Source organism: Eumetopias jubatus, unplaced genomic scaffold, assembly GCF_037043125.1.
Source record: "Eumetopias jubatus isolate StellerSeaLion01/CBP00866 unplaced genomic scaffold, mEumJub1_p1.0 scaffold_14, whole genome shotgun sequence".
Lineage (NCBI taxonomy): Eukaryota > Metazoa > Chordata > Mammalia > Carnivora > Otariidae > Eumetopias > Eumetopias jubatus.
In genome coordinates this window covers 67,751,303-67,767,634 of record NW_028274820.1, presented here as the reverse complement: position 1 = coordinate 67,767,634, position 16,332 = coordinate 67,751,303, and the positions used below count along the sequence as shown (strand labels likewise).

Sequence of the window (16,332 nt, the reverse complement as noted above, 5' to 3'; positions counted from 1 at the left end):
GAGATGGACTCTCCTTCTCGTTGTTAATCCAAGAATCTGGGTCAAATCTTTAGACCACTGAGTAAGGGGCAGGTGGCAGTGAGGAGAGCTTACTGCACACATGTGTTTGTCAAAGAAGACACCTCTCACGGAAGTGGGGATTGCTGTGAGGGGAGAGACACTCTAAGAGAAACCACCACAGAAGTTACTGAGTGAGTGAGCCAACATCCCTGTGTAAACACCTTCAGCTTCAGACCCAAAAGGAGTCCTCGTAGTAGGGACAAACAGGCAGACCTGGAGGGCATGGTCTTAAACAGATTCCAAAATCCAGCTGTGCAAAGCCCCAGTGGCCCCTCTCCCGATTTACCATAATTTGTTTGCATGGAACTGTACATCCCATTTATCACTAAGCAAACGCTGATTCCACCGTCCTTGAACAAGCAGTCAATAATAAGCCACGTTCATTTCTGCAAAACATCGTTTTCTTTACATGGGTGATTTAGGGGCAAAGTAATCTTTATGTTTCTAAATCATTGACATTTTAAATTAATTCATTGAGTTTTGAGGGGATTTATTTACTTTTTTATTTATTTAAAGCACCATGTGGTGCTCAGGAAGCCTTCTAAAAGGTTAAAAAAAAAAAAAACCACCTTTCTCCCGCCTCATTCATGTTTGGTTAAATTTACAACAGGGCTTCAGAGCCCGTTAAATCCCCTATCCCCACCCCCAGCCCTGGCGTCCCACACAGAGTGGTCAGAGATGACTTTACAGTTTGAATGATAAAGAGAAAGTGGCGAGTGGCAAGATGACAGTGTCACTGACAAAAATAGGAAAGATTTAGACAGAGCTGGCAGAGAAGCTTAAAAATTTACGATCACAATTTTATAGCCAGAAATTTCATTTTCTTTTTTTCTCTGTAACTGAACACTTGTTCCTAAGCCACCACTGCTGCTGATAGCAGAAAACACTTCATCTTAGCCCTTCTGTGGTTAAATTTATCCACCCCCCTTCAGGGTTCTCTTCTTTCCTCTCTGAGGCTTGGTCTCAGTTCTGCGGAAGGGCTTATGTACCCCTCTGCCATTTAAGTTCTCGGCCTCTGAGGGTGCGCCTGTGTCCCCAGCCCCCAGAGCTCCCAAGTGGGGTGTCACAGCTGGCGTAGCTCCGGGGCTTATCTCAGCAATGCAATCTCTGCAGTCACTCGCAGAGGACCCGTGCCTCACGTCCACCTTCCCGGGTCCGGCAGACCGAACTGCTCTAGAGGGTCACCCCCTGGTTCCCAGCTCAGCCCCCTGCACTCTGTCCCCCGCTTTTCACACCTTCTCCTCTCCTCAACTCCCCTACTTTTATTTTTAAATTATCATAGAATTTAACCCCAACCTTAGCACAATGGCAGGTTTCTGATCATCTCAACTTTCACTACATCCACATTTGCCTTTTTTTCCTGGATTGTTCTGGGCTCACAACTCTGAAGAGAAAGATGCCAAAGACACTCCAGAGAGAGAGAACCACTACTTTGGGGAAAGGTCACAAAGTGAACAAAACCAAAAGAACTCAAGTTACCAGTATGCTTTTCTTCAGGAAGAATATGAATACATTCAGGGAGGAGGATGAAACTAGAACATGGATCAAACGTACTATGGGAAAGAGGAAAGAAAAGAATGTTACAAAGCATTAAACAGAGTAAAATCCCTGTAAAGTTATGATGCTTCCATCTGTCTATTTATACAGCTATTTATATAGCTCTGACCTATGTAAATGAACCACACATGCCAATCAAAAGACAAGATGATCAAATAGATAAACAAGGCAAGATCTAACTATATTGTCTCCTAGAGACACACTTTAGATTCAAAGACAAGTGGGTTTAACGTAAGATAGTTGGAATAAATAAATTCAGACAAAATATACTTTAAGATATGAAATAGTCCTGGGGTACCTGGGTGGCTCACTCAGTTGGGTGTCCAACTTTTGATTTCAGCTCAGGTCATGATCTCAGGGTCATGGGATCAAGCCCCACATCGGGCTCCATACTGAGTGTGGAGCCTGCTTGGGATTCTCTTTCTCTCTCCTTCCGTCCCTCCCCTGCTCACACTCTCTCTCTCTTAAAAAAAAAAAAAAAAATAATAATCCTAAGACAAAAAAGTATCTTCCGTAATGATAAAGAACTTAATGTATCGAGAAAGAAGTGACAATTGTAAATGTACATACACTTAATAACAGAGCACCAAAACACAAAAATTTAAAAATTTAATTAAAATTTTCAAAAGAAAAATAGTTCAACAATACAGTTGAAAATGTCAATGCTCCTCCCTCTGTAACTGATAGAACAAGGGGACAAAAAGTAAGGATATAGAAGGCCTGAACAACACTAACAACTAACTTGACCCAACTAACATCTATAGAACACTCCATTCATCTACAGCAAAGTACACGTTATTTTTTAACTATACATGGCACATTGTCCACTATAGACCATATACTTGACAATAAGACAAGTATCAATCCATTTTTAAAATCTGAAATCATACATTTTTCCAGTTAAATTAGAAATCAACAATAGGAAGAAATCTGGAGGAAAAAAGCAATGTGTGCAAGTAAGACAACACACTTCTTTTTAAAAAAAATAGATAAAAGAGGAAATCATAGGGAAATTAGAAAATAGTTTGGCTTAAATGAAAATGAAAATACAACATATCAGATTTTATGGAATGTAGCTAAATTAGTGCTTAGAGGAAAATTTAAAACTTCAAACACTTATGCTACAAGAAAAATCCAAAATTGGCAAAAATCCTTGACAAAATATTAACAAACTGAATCCAGCAACATATAAAATGAATTATACACCATGACCAAGTGGGATTTATCCTAGATATATACAGTTATTTTAACATCTGAAAATCAATTAATGGAATATAGTGAATTAGTAGAGCTACAACTACATTAGCATCCCAAAAGAAAGAGAAACATGATTTGACAAAATCTATCACCCATCCATGTCAAAAACAATAAATAATGAAATAAAAAGGAGCTTTCTTAACCTGATAAAGGATATCTATGAGAACCCTACTGCAAGCTTCATATTTAATGATGGAAGACTGAATGCTTTCCTCCAAAGATCAGGAACATAGGAAGGATGTCCACTCTCACTACTTTCAATTTTTATTGAAAACTCTATTCAGTTTAATAAAGAAGTAAAAATAATAGAAGCCAGCAAATTGGAAAGGAATAAGTAAAACTGCTTTTATAAGTAAAACTGTCTTTATTTTCAGACAGCATGATCCTGAAGAGAAAATCCTGAGGTATCTACAATAAAATGATTATAATGAGTAGGAAAGTTTAATAAGATTGCAGGATTCAAGATTAATATAAAAACCAATTATATTTGTTTATATTAGCAATAAATTTTCAAGAATTGAAATTAAGGAAACAATTCCATTCACAATATAATAAAAAAAATACCTAGGAATAAATTTAACAAAAGGAATGCAGTTACTCTATACTGAAAACTAGAAACCATTGCTGAGAGAAATGAAAGCATGCTTTACAGAAATGGAGAGAAGCATCATGCTAATGGATTGGAAGACTCAGTGGAGTTAAGATAACAGTGCTCCCCAAATTGACCTATGAACTAAACACAATTCCAATCAAAATCCTAACATCTTTTTTTGGTAAGAATTGGTAAACTGATCCTAAAATTTAATGGAAATACAAAGAAACTAGAATAGTCAAAGATTCTGAAAACCACTATTGGAGAAGTGACATCTGATTGCCTATTTCAAATCACACACAATTATTAACTCAAAATAGATCATAGGTCTCAAGGTAAGAGCTAAAGCTATGAAACTTCTAGAAGAAAATGTAGAAGAAAATCTTTGTGACTTTGGATTCAAAGATTCTTAAATATGACATCAAAAGGGCTATACAAAAAGAAAAAATTTAAAAATTGCCTCTTATTAAATTTAAACATTTTTGCTTTCCAGGAAATGTCATTAGAAAGTGAAAGTAATATTGGGAGAAAATATGCACAAATCATATAGATTTCAATATAGCAATGATTATTTTAATTAATGTTATTGACAATGTTCACTTTCAAGATCCCATATTTGAATATATTCAGTGTAACACTTAGAAGCATATAGATTTCAAGGTTCAACTGATCTGGATTAGAATCTCTTAGCCAGTTAGCATTGGAATCACCGCTTGTTTAAAAGGCCTTAGATATGTTGTTTAACTTCTCTGAGCCTCATATTTCTCATCCGTAAAATGGGAAGTAATAATCTCAGGAGGAGGAGGATTAAATGAGACACCGTTTGCAAAAACACTCAGCAGAGAGCTGAAATGAAGGTATTCTAGAAAATGTCATTTCACATTTTCCTAGAGCTTAGTAAGGTAAAGGGCAACTATTAAAAAGTTTATTCAATGAGAAATTATTTGATAAAACACAATTTATTGTTTTTTTCTAATTATAAAGGAGTATGTGCCTTTCATAGAGATTTTAGAAAATACTGAAGAAGATTTTTAAAGAATAGAACAACTGTGGGGTGCATGGGTGACTCAGTTGGTTAACATCTGACTTGGGCTCAGGTCATGATCTCAGGGTCCTGGGACTCAGCCCTGTGTTGAGCCCTAATGGGGCTCTGTGCTCAGCAGGGAGTCTACTTATCCCTCTGTCCCTCCCCCTTCTCATGCTCTCTCTCTCGCGTGCGCGCAAATAAATAAAATCTTTTAAAAAAAAAAGGAATAAAATCAACTGTAAACCCAAAACCCAGATGAACACTATTGATATTTTGCTATATTTGCTTTCAAAATTGTCTAGGTATGTATTTATGGGGTTTGGATCTTGTTTTATTGTTTTGTTTGATTTCTAAATCTGGATGGCTAAGAAGACAATCTAAAATAGAACACTTTTTTTTTTTCAACAAAACATTTGTAAGAACTTTGGTAGTAGTAAGTCTTTGCCAGCAGGTGGAAATTTTTCAAGTTAATAAGTAGGTTTATACATAAAAACTGTTGGGCATAGTCAAAGATCATCTATTATTTCTATCTATCCAACTGTCATCTATCTACCTATCTATCCCTCCATGCATCAGCAGTCTATCCTTCTTTCTATTCATCCATCCATCCATCCACCTACCCACCCACTCACCCATTCATCCGTTTTTAGATAGAGGATACTATCTGTAAGTATCTATTTTAGAATTCAAATATAGACGTGAAAGGAAAAATGAAGCCATACATTTTCTGAAAGATAATCTGATTAGTTAATGGCTTTAATGATAAGGTCTGACTTTGCTATTTCGGATTATACAGAGGATATTTCTCATAACCTGATGAACTAAATCTGCAGCTCCAACTTTGACAAAAATATATATGAAGTATGCATTAAGAGAAAAGATTTTACTTAAAATATTATATAGGCAAAATTGTATTGAAAAGAACTATATTTCAACATCCCAATCCTTTCTGAGTATATTAAGTTCTAACAGTGTCTCTGTAGGTGAATTGTAATAGGTATAATTAAAAGAGGAGTCTTAGTAAAACTTTTTTTTCTTATTTTAATATTCTTCCCAGAAATTGAGAAAGACTCCATTGATTAGATAACAAATGTTTTTGCAAGTCAGGTGGTTTCTAGTTCTTTGCTTTCAACACAATTGAAGGGGCACTTAATGGAGTTGTCAGGTAATGGACCATTTAGAATAATTTTCAATGATAGATCACCTTAAGATTTTTGACATTTAACTCAGAAGGAGTAAAAGAATTGAGTGACATCGCTCTATCAAAAGTCCTTGCATTTCCATTTACTTAAGTAAACATGTTTTCTCAGCACCTACCTCTTTAAAAATGAAAAATAGGAACAGACATGATACTGAGCCTTGCCTCTTTACATGAATAAGTATTATTCTTCAACAGATGTAAGTACTAATCAAAAAGGCCAGTCATTCATTAAGAAGTGCAATTCCAATAAAATTTTACTTTTATTATTTAGGAATTGTTCATCAAATTGGCAATACATATTGCTTAGAAAAGTTAATTTTACTAATAATGACAACTCTATCCAGAAGAATTTTTTAATACTTAGAGTTATATTCACAGGAAATTAAAATTTTCATTTAAATTTTATTCATATTTTTAGTGTTAAGTATAACAGTGCAATCAATAAAATACTTTCAACCATAAAAATATATTACATTGGGATAAAACTATAGTGGAAAAAAATTCAAGGAAGTAGACTTTTATTGAAATATGAATTCAAGGAGAGGGATTATCAATATAAATTTCTTACTGTGAAAGAAGAGTTTGAGCTTATATTTTTTTCGGTGGATGAGAGTAGGTATAAATCACTATAGTATTTAGATTCCTTTGGATGCATAGAGATTAATGTATGATTTCTACTCTAATATTTACAGTCTACCTAGAATTATACTCTTTGCAACTATTTAAATTGATACCCATTAATGATACATTAACATCCATTAAATGTGGAAGGGGTACATAGATTTTCAAATTTCCCTTACAGAGTACAAAGCAAAATATTTGAAACCATTGGCGTATACTCTAGACTCTAGAGCATTTGGAGCCTGTGCACTGTGGTCTGCCCTTCAGGGGTCCTCAAGATGGGGTCTCTTCCTAACTCTCTCACTCTGTCTTTCCCACAGACCCTGGGGCCTTGGCCAACTCTTCTCTTTCTTCTCAAATCCAAGTTTTTAAAAATGCTACGCCTCTCTTCTCGAAGGCCTTTCCTGCATTTTTCTGTTGAAAAATGATCCCCCCATTCTCTAACACTCAGCCTCCCCAGGGAACTGTCACCGGTTACTCAAGGTAGAGTTCGTTTCTTCCTCTTCTGTGCTTCCAAAGCATTAACAGATCCCTGTATCATAGCACTTACAGGCTGCCAGGATTAGACTGTTTTTCTAGTCATCAGGCTTCCCTCCTGGTTTGTGACTTCACTTACTCATGTCTGTATCCTAAGCCTCTGAGCACATAGCAGGTGCTCATAAGTATGCATTGAATTAATAACAGGATGGGATGGCTCCTGTGTCTGTACTCTCATTTCTTTATTGTTAGCTCTTTATATATTTCTAAATTAGCCAAGCCAACCAACCTGCATCTCTCAGCACAGTTTGCTTATTTCTTCTCACCACCATTGCTTGCACTCTGCTCAGCCTTGAATGTGCTCAGCCTCTCACCAGGAAATTGCCCTCTCTCGTTGCCAGTGTTCTTGTGAAAGTTGGAAGTTTGGAACTCACTGAGCATTTTCTCATAAAGACAGTGTTCTAGGTGATGGGCGGGTTAGGCCACAGAGCCTAATCTGCCCAAATGAAGTGAAAATACTAGCTATCAGCAATAAAAGCAAATTCAGCCATAGAAAAGTAAAAACGCTATTGATACCACAATATGTTTTTCAAAGACAAGTTTCTGAGTTTCTATTTTAAAAAGAGTCATGGAGAATATGTCTTCGCCCTATGGTCTCAGCAGTTGGAATAGAAACTGACAGTCGGCATTTGTTAAATGCCGACTCTGCTAGACAGTATGTGCATTTTTATGTGTTGGATCACTTAAGCCTCACAACAATTTTGCCGGGTGTGTCAGAGAGCCTGTGCTGAGTTACAAACCACTCCATACTTCTACAACAGTCATTCATCAGCTTACAATTCTGTGGGCTGGCAGTTTGGGGCTGGGCACAGTTGGGAGGGTCCTCCTGCTGGTATCTCCTGAGCTCACTCCTGCTGCTGTATTCAGCTGGGAGACGGTGGAATGCCGGGGGCTGGGTGATTTAGAATAGCCTCATTCACAAATCTACTCGTTGGCAGGCTGTTGGCTGGGCACCTTGATTTCCCTTCACATGGCCTCTCCAGCAGGCTGGCTCAAGCTCAGAGCTTTAAGTTCTAAGAGGGCAAAAGTGGAAGCTGCAAGGCTTCTTGAGTTCTGGGTTCAGACCTGACATGCTGTCATTTCCTCCCCAAGTGCACAGGTTACAAAGCCACATTCATTCGGAAGACTGGGAAGTAGGTCACCCCTCTTCACAGGAAGAAGTGCAAAAACAGTTGTGGCCATGTTTAGTGTGCCATGCAAGTGGGCATTATTATTCTGTTTGATGAGTGCCAAAATCTGGGTTCAGAGAGATTAACTGTCCTACCAAATACATCAGCTCGTAAGTCATAGAAGCAGGAAGTGAGGCCAGGTCTGTCTGACCCCCCCATTCTTCTACTCTCTCCTGGAGTATAGCTTCTCCCTTCTCTCCCCTCCCTTGCATCCTTTTCTCTTCTCCCACCCACCTCTTCCTCCCTGGGGTGTGTGCTCCCATCTTTGGCTTCGTAACTAATAGCTTAGGGAAACGAGACTGAGAGTAGGATAATTGTAAGTGATCACTTTCATACATTTCTATTTTCCTTTCTTTTCACCAATATGAGAAATAACGTAAACACGTAAAGCCATGTCCTCTGCTCCCACCCAAGCAGGGAAATCTGAGGAGAACAGAATTGAGGGGCACTGTGGAGGCAGGTGGGACGTACTAAGTCACCGGGTCCAACAGGGATTCAGGGACCCAGGTGTGGCGTGGCTCCCAGACCTGTGCTCTGCCCCTCCCTGGGCCCAAACCAGGAACAAAGGAGTCAGTTTCGATTCTCACTTTTCCTCATACTTCTTTCCTTCACACATCACTTCATTAATAAATTGTATCGGGTGAACCTCCACAATAGATCCCAAATCTGTTTTTCTCTGTCCCCGCCCCCCCCGCCACTCAGTTATTCTCCGCAATCCACCATCATCCCTCTCCAGAAACAAAATAGCCTCCTACTTCCTCTCTCTGCTCCCACCCTTGTCTCCTAAGGGCCTTCCTCCCCATGACAGCCAGCATGGTAACTTAAAGACGTAGATCAGATAGCGGTAGCTCCTTCCAACAAAACCCAGTCATGGCTCCCCATCACTCTCTGGAAAAATCCCTGGCCCTTTTGCAATCTACAAATCCCTCAAACCTGGCCTCTTCCTTCCCCCCCACCTCATCTTTCACCACTGGGTTCTGGTGCCAGGCTTTCCGAGTTTTATGCCATGAAGTAGGTGTCAGCAGCCCCCACCTCTTACAAAACTTGCCCCAGCTCCTCATGATCCTTTCCATTATATTAGTTATTTTTCATGTGTATCCTACAGAGAAGCCTCCTTTATTGGCTCTAGCTAAGGTTTGTAACACCCCCATCCTCATTACCCTCTGCTACTTCACTCTTCCTTTTCTTCATAGCACCTGAATTATTTATAATTCTGTGTTTGTTTACTTGTTTACGATCACTTTTCTCTAATAGAGTATAATCTTTAAGAGGGCAGGAACTCTATCAGTTTGTTTTCAACATGTGCTCAGAGCCCAGCACAGTGCCTCCATCTAGAAGGAACTCAGTACATATCTTGTTCCAGTCCCAGCTCTCCTGCTTACTAGCTATATAGTTGGCAAGGTAACTAAACTCTCTGAGTCCGTTTCCGGTCTGTAAAATGAGATCAATAATTCCTACATCTAGGAGTTGTTGTGAAGTTTGAATGAGATGATAATGTATGCAAAACACTTTGAAAACTGTAGGGCAGGGGCGCCTGGGTGGCTCAGTTGGTTAAGCGTCTGCCTTCAACTCAGGTCATGATCCCGGAGTCCTGGGATCAAAGCCCCACGTCAGCTCCCTGCTCCGTGGAGAGTCTGCTTCTCCCTTTGCCTCTCACCCAACTCATGTGCTCTCTCTCTCTCTCTCTCTCTCTCTCTTAAATAAATAAAATCTTAAAAAAAAAAGAAAGAAAACTGTAGGGCACACTCTAGCCATGTGATGAATTATTAATGCCCCCACTTAGGGTCATAAAGGAAGTATTGTCATGTTGACCCTGGCTCTGAGGAGTGCCAAGTGCTTTCCAGGCTTTTCCATGAAGTGTGGGCTTCAGACAAATGAGAAATCTTTTCGCCTGCTCTCTGCCATGGCTGCATTTCCAGCCAGCACAGATATGATTATAATTAGACTTGCAAGAGTCCTGTTTCATTTCAAAAGGATTCTGGGTATAGTCTGCAGCCTACCTGAGGTATGCATCCAGAAGCAGATCCCTGTGGCAGGTGTTTTTATTTGGACCCATTCACGTCTTTTCCTACAATATCAGGAGTGTCTGTTTTGATTACACTCACTAGTCTCAGATGCCATGTGAGAAGAGATTTGCCATATGTGAGGTTTCAGATGGTGACCACTGAGCAAAATGCACAGCTCTCACTGGCTCTCATTACTTCTTAAATGAACAGTAGCTTGGGCAAACTCACTTTAGCAGAGCGAGGCCTTTCATTAGCAGCCAAAGAATGGCCTGTAATGGAAGGAATTACTCTGTTGATGCATCTATCCCAGGGAAAACATTCTTTAGCTTGTCAAGCCTATGGAACCTCTTATTAGAAACTATAGCAAAGTCAATTTCTCCAACCTTGCCAACTGAAGGATTCAGAACACACCTCACTGCAGACCCTAAATTAACAATCCAGCTGGAAGGGGAGTCGAGCCTGCTGGAAATGGGCTGGGATGTCCAAGTGGGCAGGACTCAAATCAAAGCGGAGTCCAACCTAGGCGTTCACATATTTCAAACCCCATTACCCACTTTTCTGCAGAGCCCTTTTGATCATAACTCTTCACCAGGCAGAGTAAGGGTAATGGCAAGATCCACCCAATCTTCAGAGACAGTTGATTTTTTTTTTTTTTGGCTCCTTTTTATCTAATGATTTCCAATTTTAGCAAGCAGTGCTAAGGAGCCACCAAAGTCTTAAGAGTCCTTGATGGGATTCCTCTGCATAAAAGAAAAACCCATATCGATATGTACAAAGAAGCAGGTTGGTTTTGAGCAGCACAATTTGCTTTGCATTGATCCTTCCAAGCCCTGGATTAAAACAAAGGCATACTTGTATTTCAAGTCCACTCTGGGTGAAGCCGCTCATTGATGAAGTACCAGATGGAGTGATTGTTATGCAAGATTTCAACCCAATCTCCACTGCCTTCTTTTTTTTTTTCTTAAGATTTATTTATTTGCGAGAGAGAGGGAGAGAGAGTGCATGCATTTCCATGCAAGTCGGGGGAGGGCCAGAGGGAGAGGGAGAAAGAGACTGCCAAGGAGACTCCCCGCTGAGTTTGGAGCCTGACTCAGAGCTCGATCCCACGACGCTGAGATCATGACCTGAGCCAAAGCCAAGAGTCAGACGCTCAACTGACTGAGCCACCCAGGTGCCCCTCCACTGCCTTCTTTGATCCTGAGCTGCAAGTCATGACTATTTGCTGCAGAATCTGCTATTTGACTCAAGAGATAGCACTGGCTGTCTCACACCAGAATGAGTATAGCCATGCATTATGCCCTGCAACAAGACAAAGAGTAAGCAACGTTGTTGGGGAGAATGACCGAGTCAGAACACAACTTCAGGCGCTCCCGTTATGCTCTTCCTATGGAGACCCCCAGCAACTGACAACTGAAATGTCATTCCAGCCAGCTTGCTTCAAGTCAGCAAACCTCTCTGTCACCTGACTCCAAACCAGGTCCTGTATCAGATTCTCAAAGTCAGAGTTAAGACATCATTCCCACCCTCAATGAACTTATGGTCCAACTTTAAACTCTTAGAAATGAAGTTCCAGAAGAGTAGGTAACTTGTTCCAAGCTGCACTATTTGTAACTAACTGATCCAGTATTTGAATCCAAGTTTATTTTTTAATTCCTCTCCCTTTTCAACTATACCACACTGCATCCTCTTACCACATTGCAATATAATTATTTATAATTGTTTTTCCATTGCGGTTATTAAAATTTATTTGGTTCCACCTAACTTAAGAGGTGATTGGCTGAGACATAAATTAAGGTATAAGAGTGTATTATAAATGTTGAATATATTCACATACGTTAAATATATTTTATATTTTTAAAATAAAAATGAAATTGGTTTATCTCTGGGTGATTTAAAGGATGTTTATCTTGTTTACACTATTCTGTATTTTTTGTTTTCTAAACTGAGATTGCATTGCATCTGTATTTTTGAGATGTCTTTTAAAATAAAACAAAATATATATGAAAATGCTTTTTAGACCATAAAGTGCTAATAAGTATTAGCTACTAAATTCATTGTGTGTAATAAAATCCTCAATGCATGGATTAGGTTAAAAGCACATCTAATCAACCTTGATAGTTGATGTTGATAAATGTGCCCAGTGCTCTCAGAACAGTAAGACTGGTTTTCAAGATCACACTGTCTCAGATTAGATGAGTCCAGCTTTATCTGTCTAGAAATGTGCAATCGTACTATCACATCTGTTATCAGCCACCTTCCCTCAAGGGGTCCTGGTAGAAATCTGGTTTTAATGACACTGCTTGTAAATTTGGGTTCCCAGCTCCTTGAGCAGATAGATAATAGCAAGATTGCTACTGGGCCAGGCACCCTGGAACTTCTTCATTTGGGATATAAGCCTTATTTTGCCTCCTTAGAAACCAACCTCTGCTAATAAATGCCACTCTTCTTATCTCAAGGAAGCCTAACAATTTCCTCTCACAGACTTACTGATCTTTGGCCAACCAACCCTTTGTGTATAGAAGAAAGAATCCCCTCCCTTTGGAAAAAGGAGGTTTGGGCTTCCCCGAGCATTCAGGAGATCAAGGCTGGTGATAGAAATTTCTAAGGGGTATCAGCCTAGTATTTCTGGGCCTACGCACTTATATGTCAAGGTAGCTGAAGGAATATATTTCTAATTTAATCTGAGGTTCCTTCTAAACACATATTGTGTCACATGCTTTCAAGCAGAGTGCTTTATAGCTGGGAGGTAAATGATATTTTACAATAGTGTTATGATTTCAAAAGCACATTCAGGTGCACTGTTATCTCCCTTAATCATTACAACAGCCCTATAGGAAACTTATTACCTGCTTTGCAGTGAGGAGAACAAGTCTTAGAAAGCCTGGATGCTGAGTCCAAGATTCAAGGACAGGACTCAATACCAGGTCTTCTGACTCCAAATGCTGAGCAATTTCCACCACTTTTCTAAAATTAAAAAACTGACCCTAGGTCCCAGCTGAGCAGGTATGGGGTGGGAATGATCCTATTCACAATGAAGCCATCTACTACAAAAAGGAGAGAGGAAAGAAGCCAATGTCTATTGAGCTTCTACTCTGTGCTGGCTGGTTTATTTCTGCACTATCTCCTTTAAATACCATGTCTTTCTCCCATGTGATCAAAATAGAAATAAACAAAGATTCAATTACCTCCCCAAAGTCACATAGCTTCCAAGTAGCAAAACTGAACTGACAACCAATCTTTCTGATCCTCAAACACACCGTCTTAGCATACTTCACACTTCACTACAACTCACAGTGCCTCAATGCACACGGCAGATTTTAAAAAGGCTTAGCAAACAAAAGTTCTGTGTTGTGGAAAGGCTGGTGTTCCTAAGGACACACACGTATCCCTTCCTTCCCCCTCGCCCTCCAGCGCGGTTTTCTTTATGACACCGCTGATGTGTTCTTCTGCCCCCCTTTGCAGCCTGTGTGGCGGTGGTATCGGTGATTGAACAGCTTGCCCAAGTTCACAACTCCACGGTGGAGGCCTCAATGGAGAGACTCTGCAGCTACTTGCCTGGTAAATACAGAAAGGGGCATGCAGCTGTGGGTCTGCTTCTTCGTTTGATTCTTGAGTCATCCTGAGTGAGTTTATACCCTACACCTGCTTATGGAGAAGAATGTGATTGAGTTATTTATGTGAGTTGATATGAGGCTCATAGAAATTAAAACAAATACATAGATACACAAAAACCACTCAAGGCAGTTTTGTTTCCCGACGTTCATGTTCCATCATGGCAGGATGAGATTGCTGTGGACATTTAGGGAGTGATATGCAGAATGGCTAATTTTTGTTTCATGTGTTACATTTATAAGGATTTGCCCAACTGGGATTCATTGCCTTAAGTACCAAGAAGGTCAAAATAATGAAAAAATGGATAATTTTCAATGATTTATGTTAATTTAACCACATGCACATTCCCAGACACACAGCCCTTACCAACACAGAGCTTTGTTTAGGCTGAGAAGACAAATGATCTTAAAACCCCAACTGGGAAAATAATCTGGGAACATTCCACGGATTTGAACCCGATCTCAATAAAATCATCTTATCCATCCTCCAAAAAAAAGGAACTGATTGATGATTTAAAGGAGGAGTTAAGATGGTGGCAGAGTAGGAGGACCCTGAGCTCCTTTTGTCCCTCAAACACAGCTAGATAGTTATCAAGTTATTCTGAACACCCAAGAAGTCAATCGGAGGTCTGAGAGAACAAAACTACAAGTCTACAAGTAGAAAAGCGACCACCTTTTGGAAGGTAGGGGGTGCGGAAATTCACTGGGGGGGGGGGGGGGAGACAGAGCTGTGGAAGCCGTGGCCGGGAGGGAGCTTGCTTGCCGAGGCTACTGCAAAGTATTAGAAACCGCGAAACACAAAATCGGAACTTTTAAGTTCCCTACCACGGGAGACGAGCCTGGATTAAAGGTGCCCAGGTGGCGAAGAGGGGCAGAATCCCAGGAGTGACTGTGGTCTGAGGATCCCCTGGGTCGCAGGAAGAATGGGTGGCGCCAAGGTGCGGCGCTGTTCCCAGGCATAGGAGCGGAGAGGCCTGCAGAGAGCCGCGGGTCTTGGTGCCAGCTTTCTGCGATAAGCTGTGAGCCGCCGGGCGGTCTGGGGACCGCTTTCCTGGGAGGGGCAGGCAAGCGTAGGGAGAACCTCCCCGAGAGGAACAGTGTGGTCTGAGTGGCGGGCGACCCTGAAATTTGGTTTTGAAACTTACTCACCTGAGATAAAAAGGCTCGAACACAGGCAGGGTGAATACAGGGTTCTTACAGAAACCAGGGACACAAATAGGGTGATAGTTTGCTTTTCTGTGAGGGCTCACAGAAGAGTAGGGGGTGTGAACTTTCAGCTCTGAGGCTAGAGAGCAGGGCACCGCGCTATTCATCCTGCCCAGCAGCGCTGAAATTCGGGGAGTAAAAACAGCGCCACCTAGTGGAGGCCGGAGCCCCATACACCAAGCCTCACCCCACTGCGTCCTGGGGAGGTGTTTCCGCTGAGACAGGTCGGCCTGAGAATCAGGGCAGCAGGCCCCTCCCGCAGAAGACCAGCATAACCAACTAGCCCCCACCAAGTTTATTGACCATAGAGTGCTGCATAGCTTCAGCTCTAGGGGAAGTAGGATCGAGCTTCCTTTTTACTTGTATTCATTTCTTTTATTCTTATTATTTTTTCATTTATTTTCTTATATTTTCCAATTCCTTTTTTTAATATTTTATTAATTTTTTAAATTATCTATACCTTTCATATGTATTTTTTATTTTTTTGTCTACTGTCATTTCATTTTATTTTATTTTTTATTTTGGGATCTAGATTCTTTTAAGAAGCAGAACAAAGCACACCCAGGATCTAGTTTGGTTTTGGGGGGTTTTTTGTGGTTATTATTGTTTGTTTTTGTGGGGTTTTTTTTTTTGGTTTTCTTGTTCTGTGGTTTTGTTTTTCTTGGTTTTTTTTTCTCTTTTTCTCTGTTTTTATTTATTTTGTTTTTGTTTTTTTCTCTTTTTTCTTTTCTGGACAAAATGACAAGATGGAGGGATTTAGCCCAAAAGAAAGAACATAAGGTAGAACTCATGGCCAGGGATTTAATCAATACAGATATAAATAAAATGTCTGAACTAGAATTTAAAACAGTGATTATAAGGATACTACTGGGTTTTGAACAAAGTATAAAAGACACTAGAGAATCCCTTACTACAGAGATAAAAGAACTAAAATCTAGTCACGCTGAAATTAAACATGCTACAACCAAGATGCAAACACAAATAGAGGCCATAAAAAGGAGGATGGGCAAAGCAGGGGAGTGAATCAGTGATATAGAAGATAGAATTATGGAAAATAATGAAGCCAAAAGAAGAGGGAAAGAATGGTAATAGACCATGAAGGTAGACTTAGAGAATTCAGTGACTAAGTAAAACGTAATGGCATTTGTATCATGGGAGTCCCAGATGATTAAAAGAGAGATAAAGGGGCAGAAGGTTTATTTGAACAAATTATAGCTGAAAACTTCTCTAATCTGGGGAAGGACACAGACATCAAAATCCAAAAAGCACAGAGAACTCCCATTAAATTCAATAAAAGCCAGCCATCACCAAGGCATATCATAGTCAAATTGACAAAATACACAGACAAGGAAAGAATCCCGAAAGCAACAAGGGAAAAGGGTCTTTAACCTACACGGGAGGAAGACGGATCGAGTTTGCACAGAGGCTTGGCAGGCCAGAAAGGAGTGGAAGGAAATATTCAATGTACTGAATGGGAAAAATATGCAT

The 16,332-nt window shown here is 40.1% G+C and overlaps 1 protein-coding gene across 2 annotated transcripts in view; it reads left to right on the top strand.

Moving 5' to 3' along the window:
• The window catches only part of AOAH (acyloxyacyl hydrolase), a 166,863-nt gene that overhangs the window by 5,423 nt on the left and 145,108 nt on the right, over positions 1–16,332 (top strand). Inside the window, exon 2 of one of the 2 annotated variants that reach the window (XM_088018607.1) lies at positions 13,490–13,585. The exons of the other annotated variant lie outside the window; for it this stretch is intronic. Coding sequence (XP_087874733.1) covers positions 13,490–13,585 — 96 coding nt within the window. The remainder of the gene's footprint in view (positions 1–13,489; positions 13,586–16,332) is intronic. 2 annotated transcript variants of the gene reach the window in all.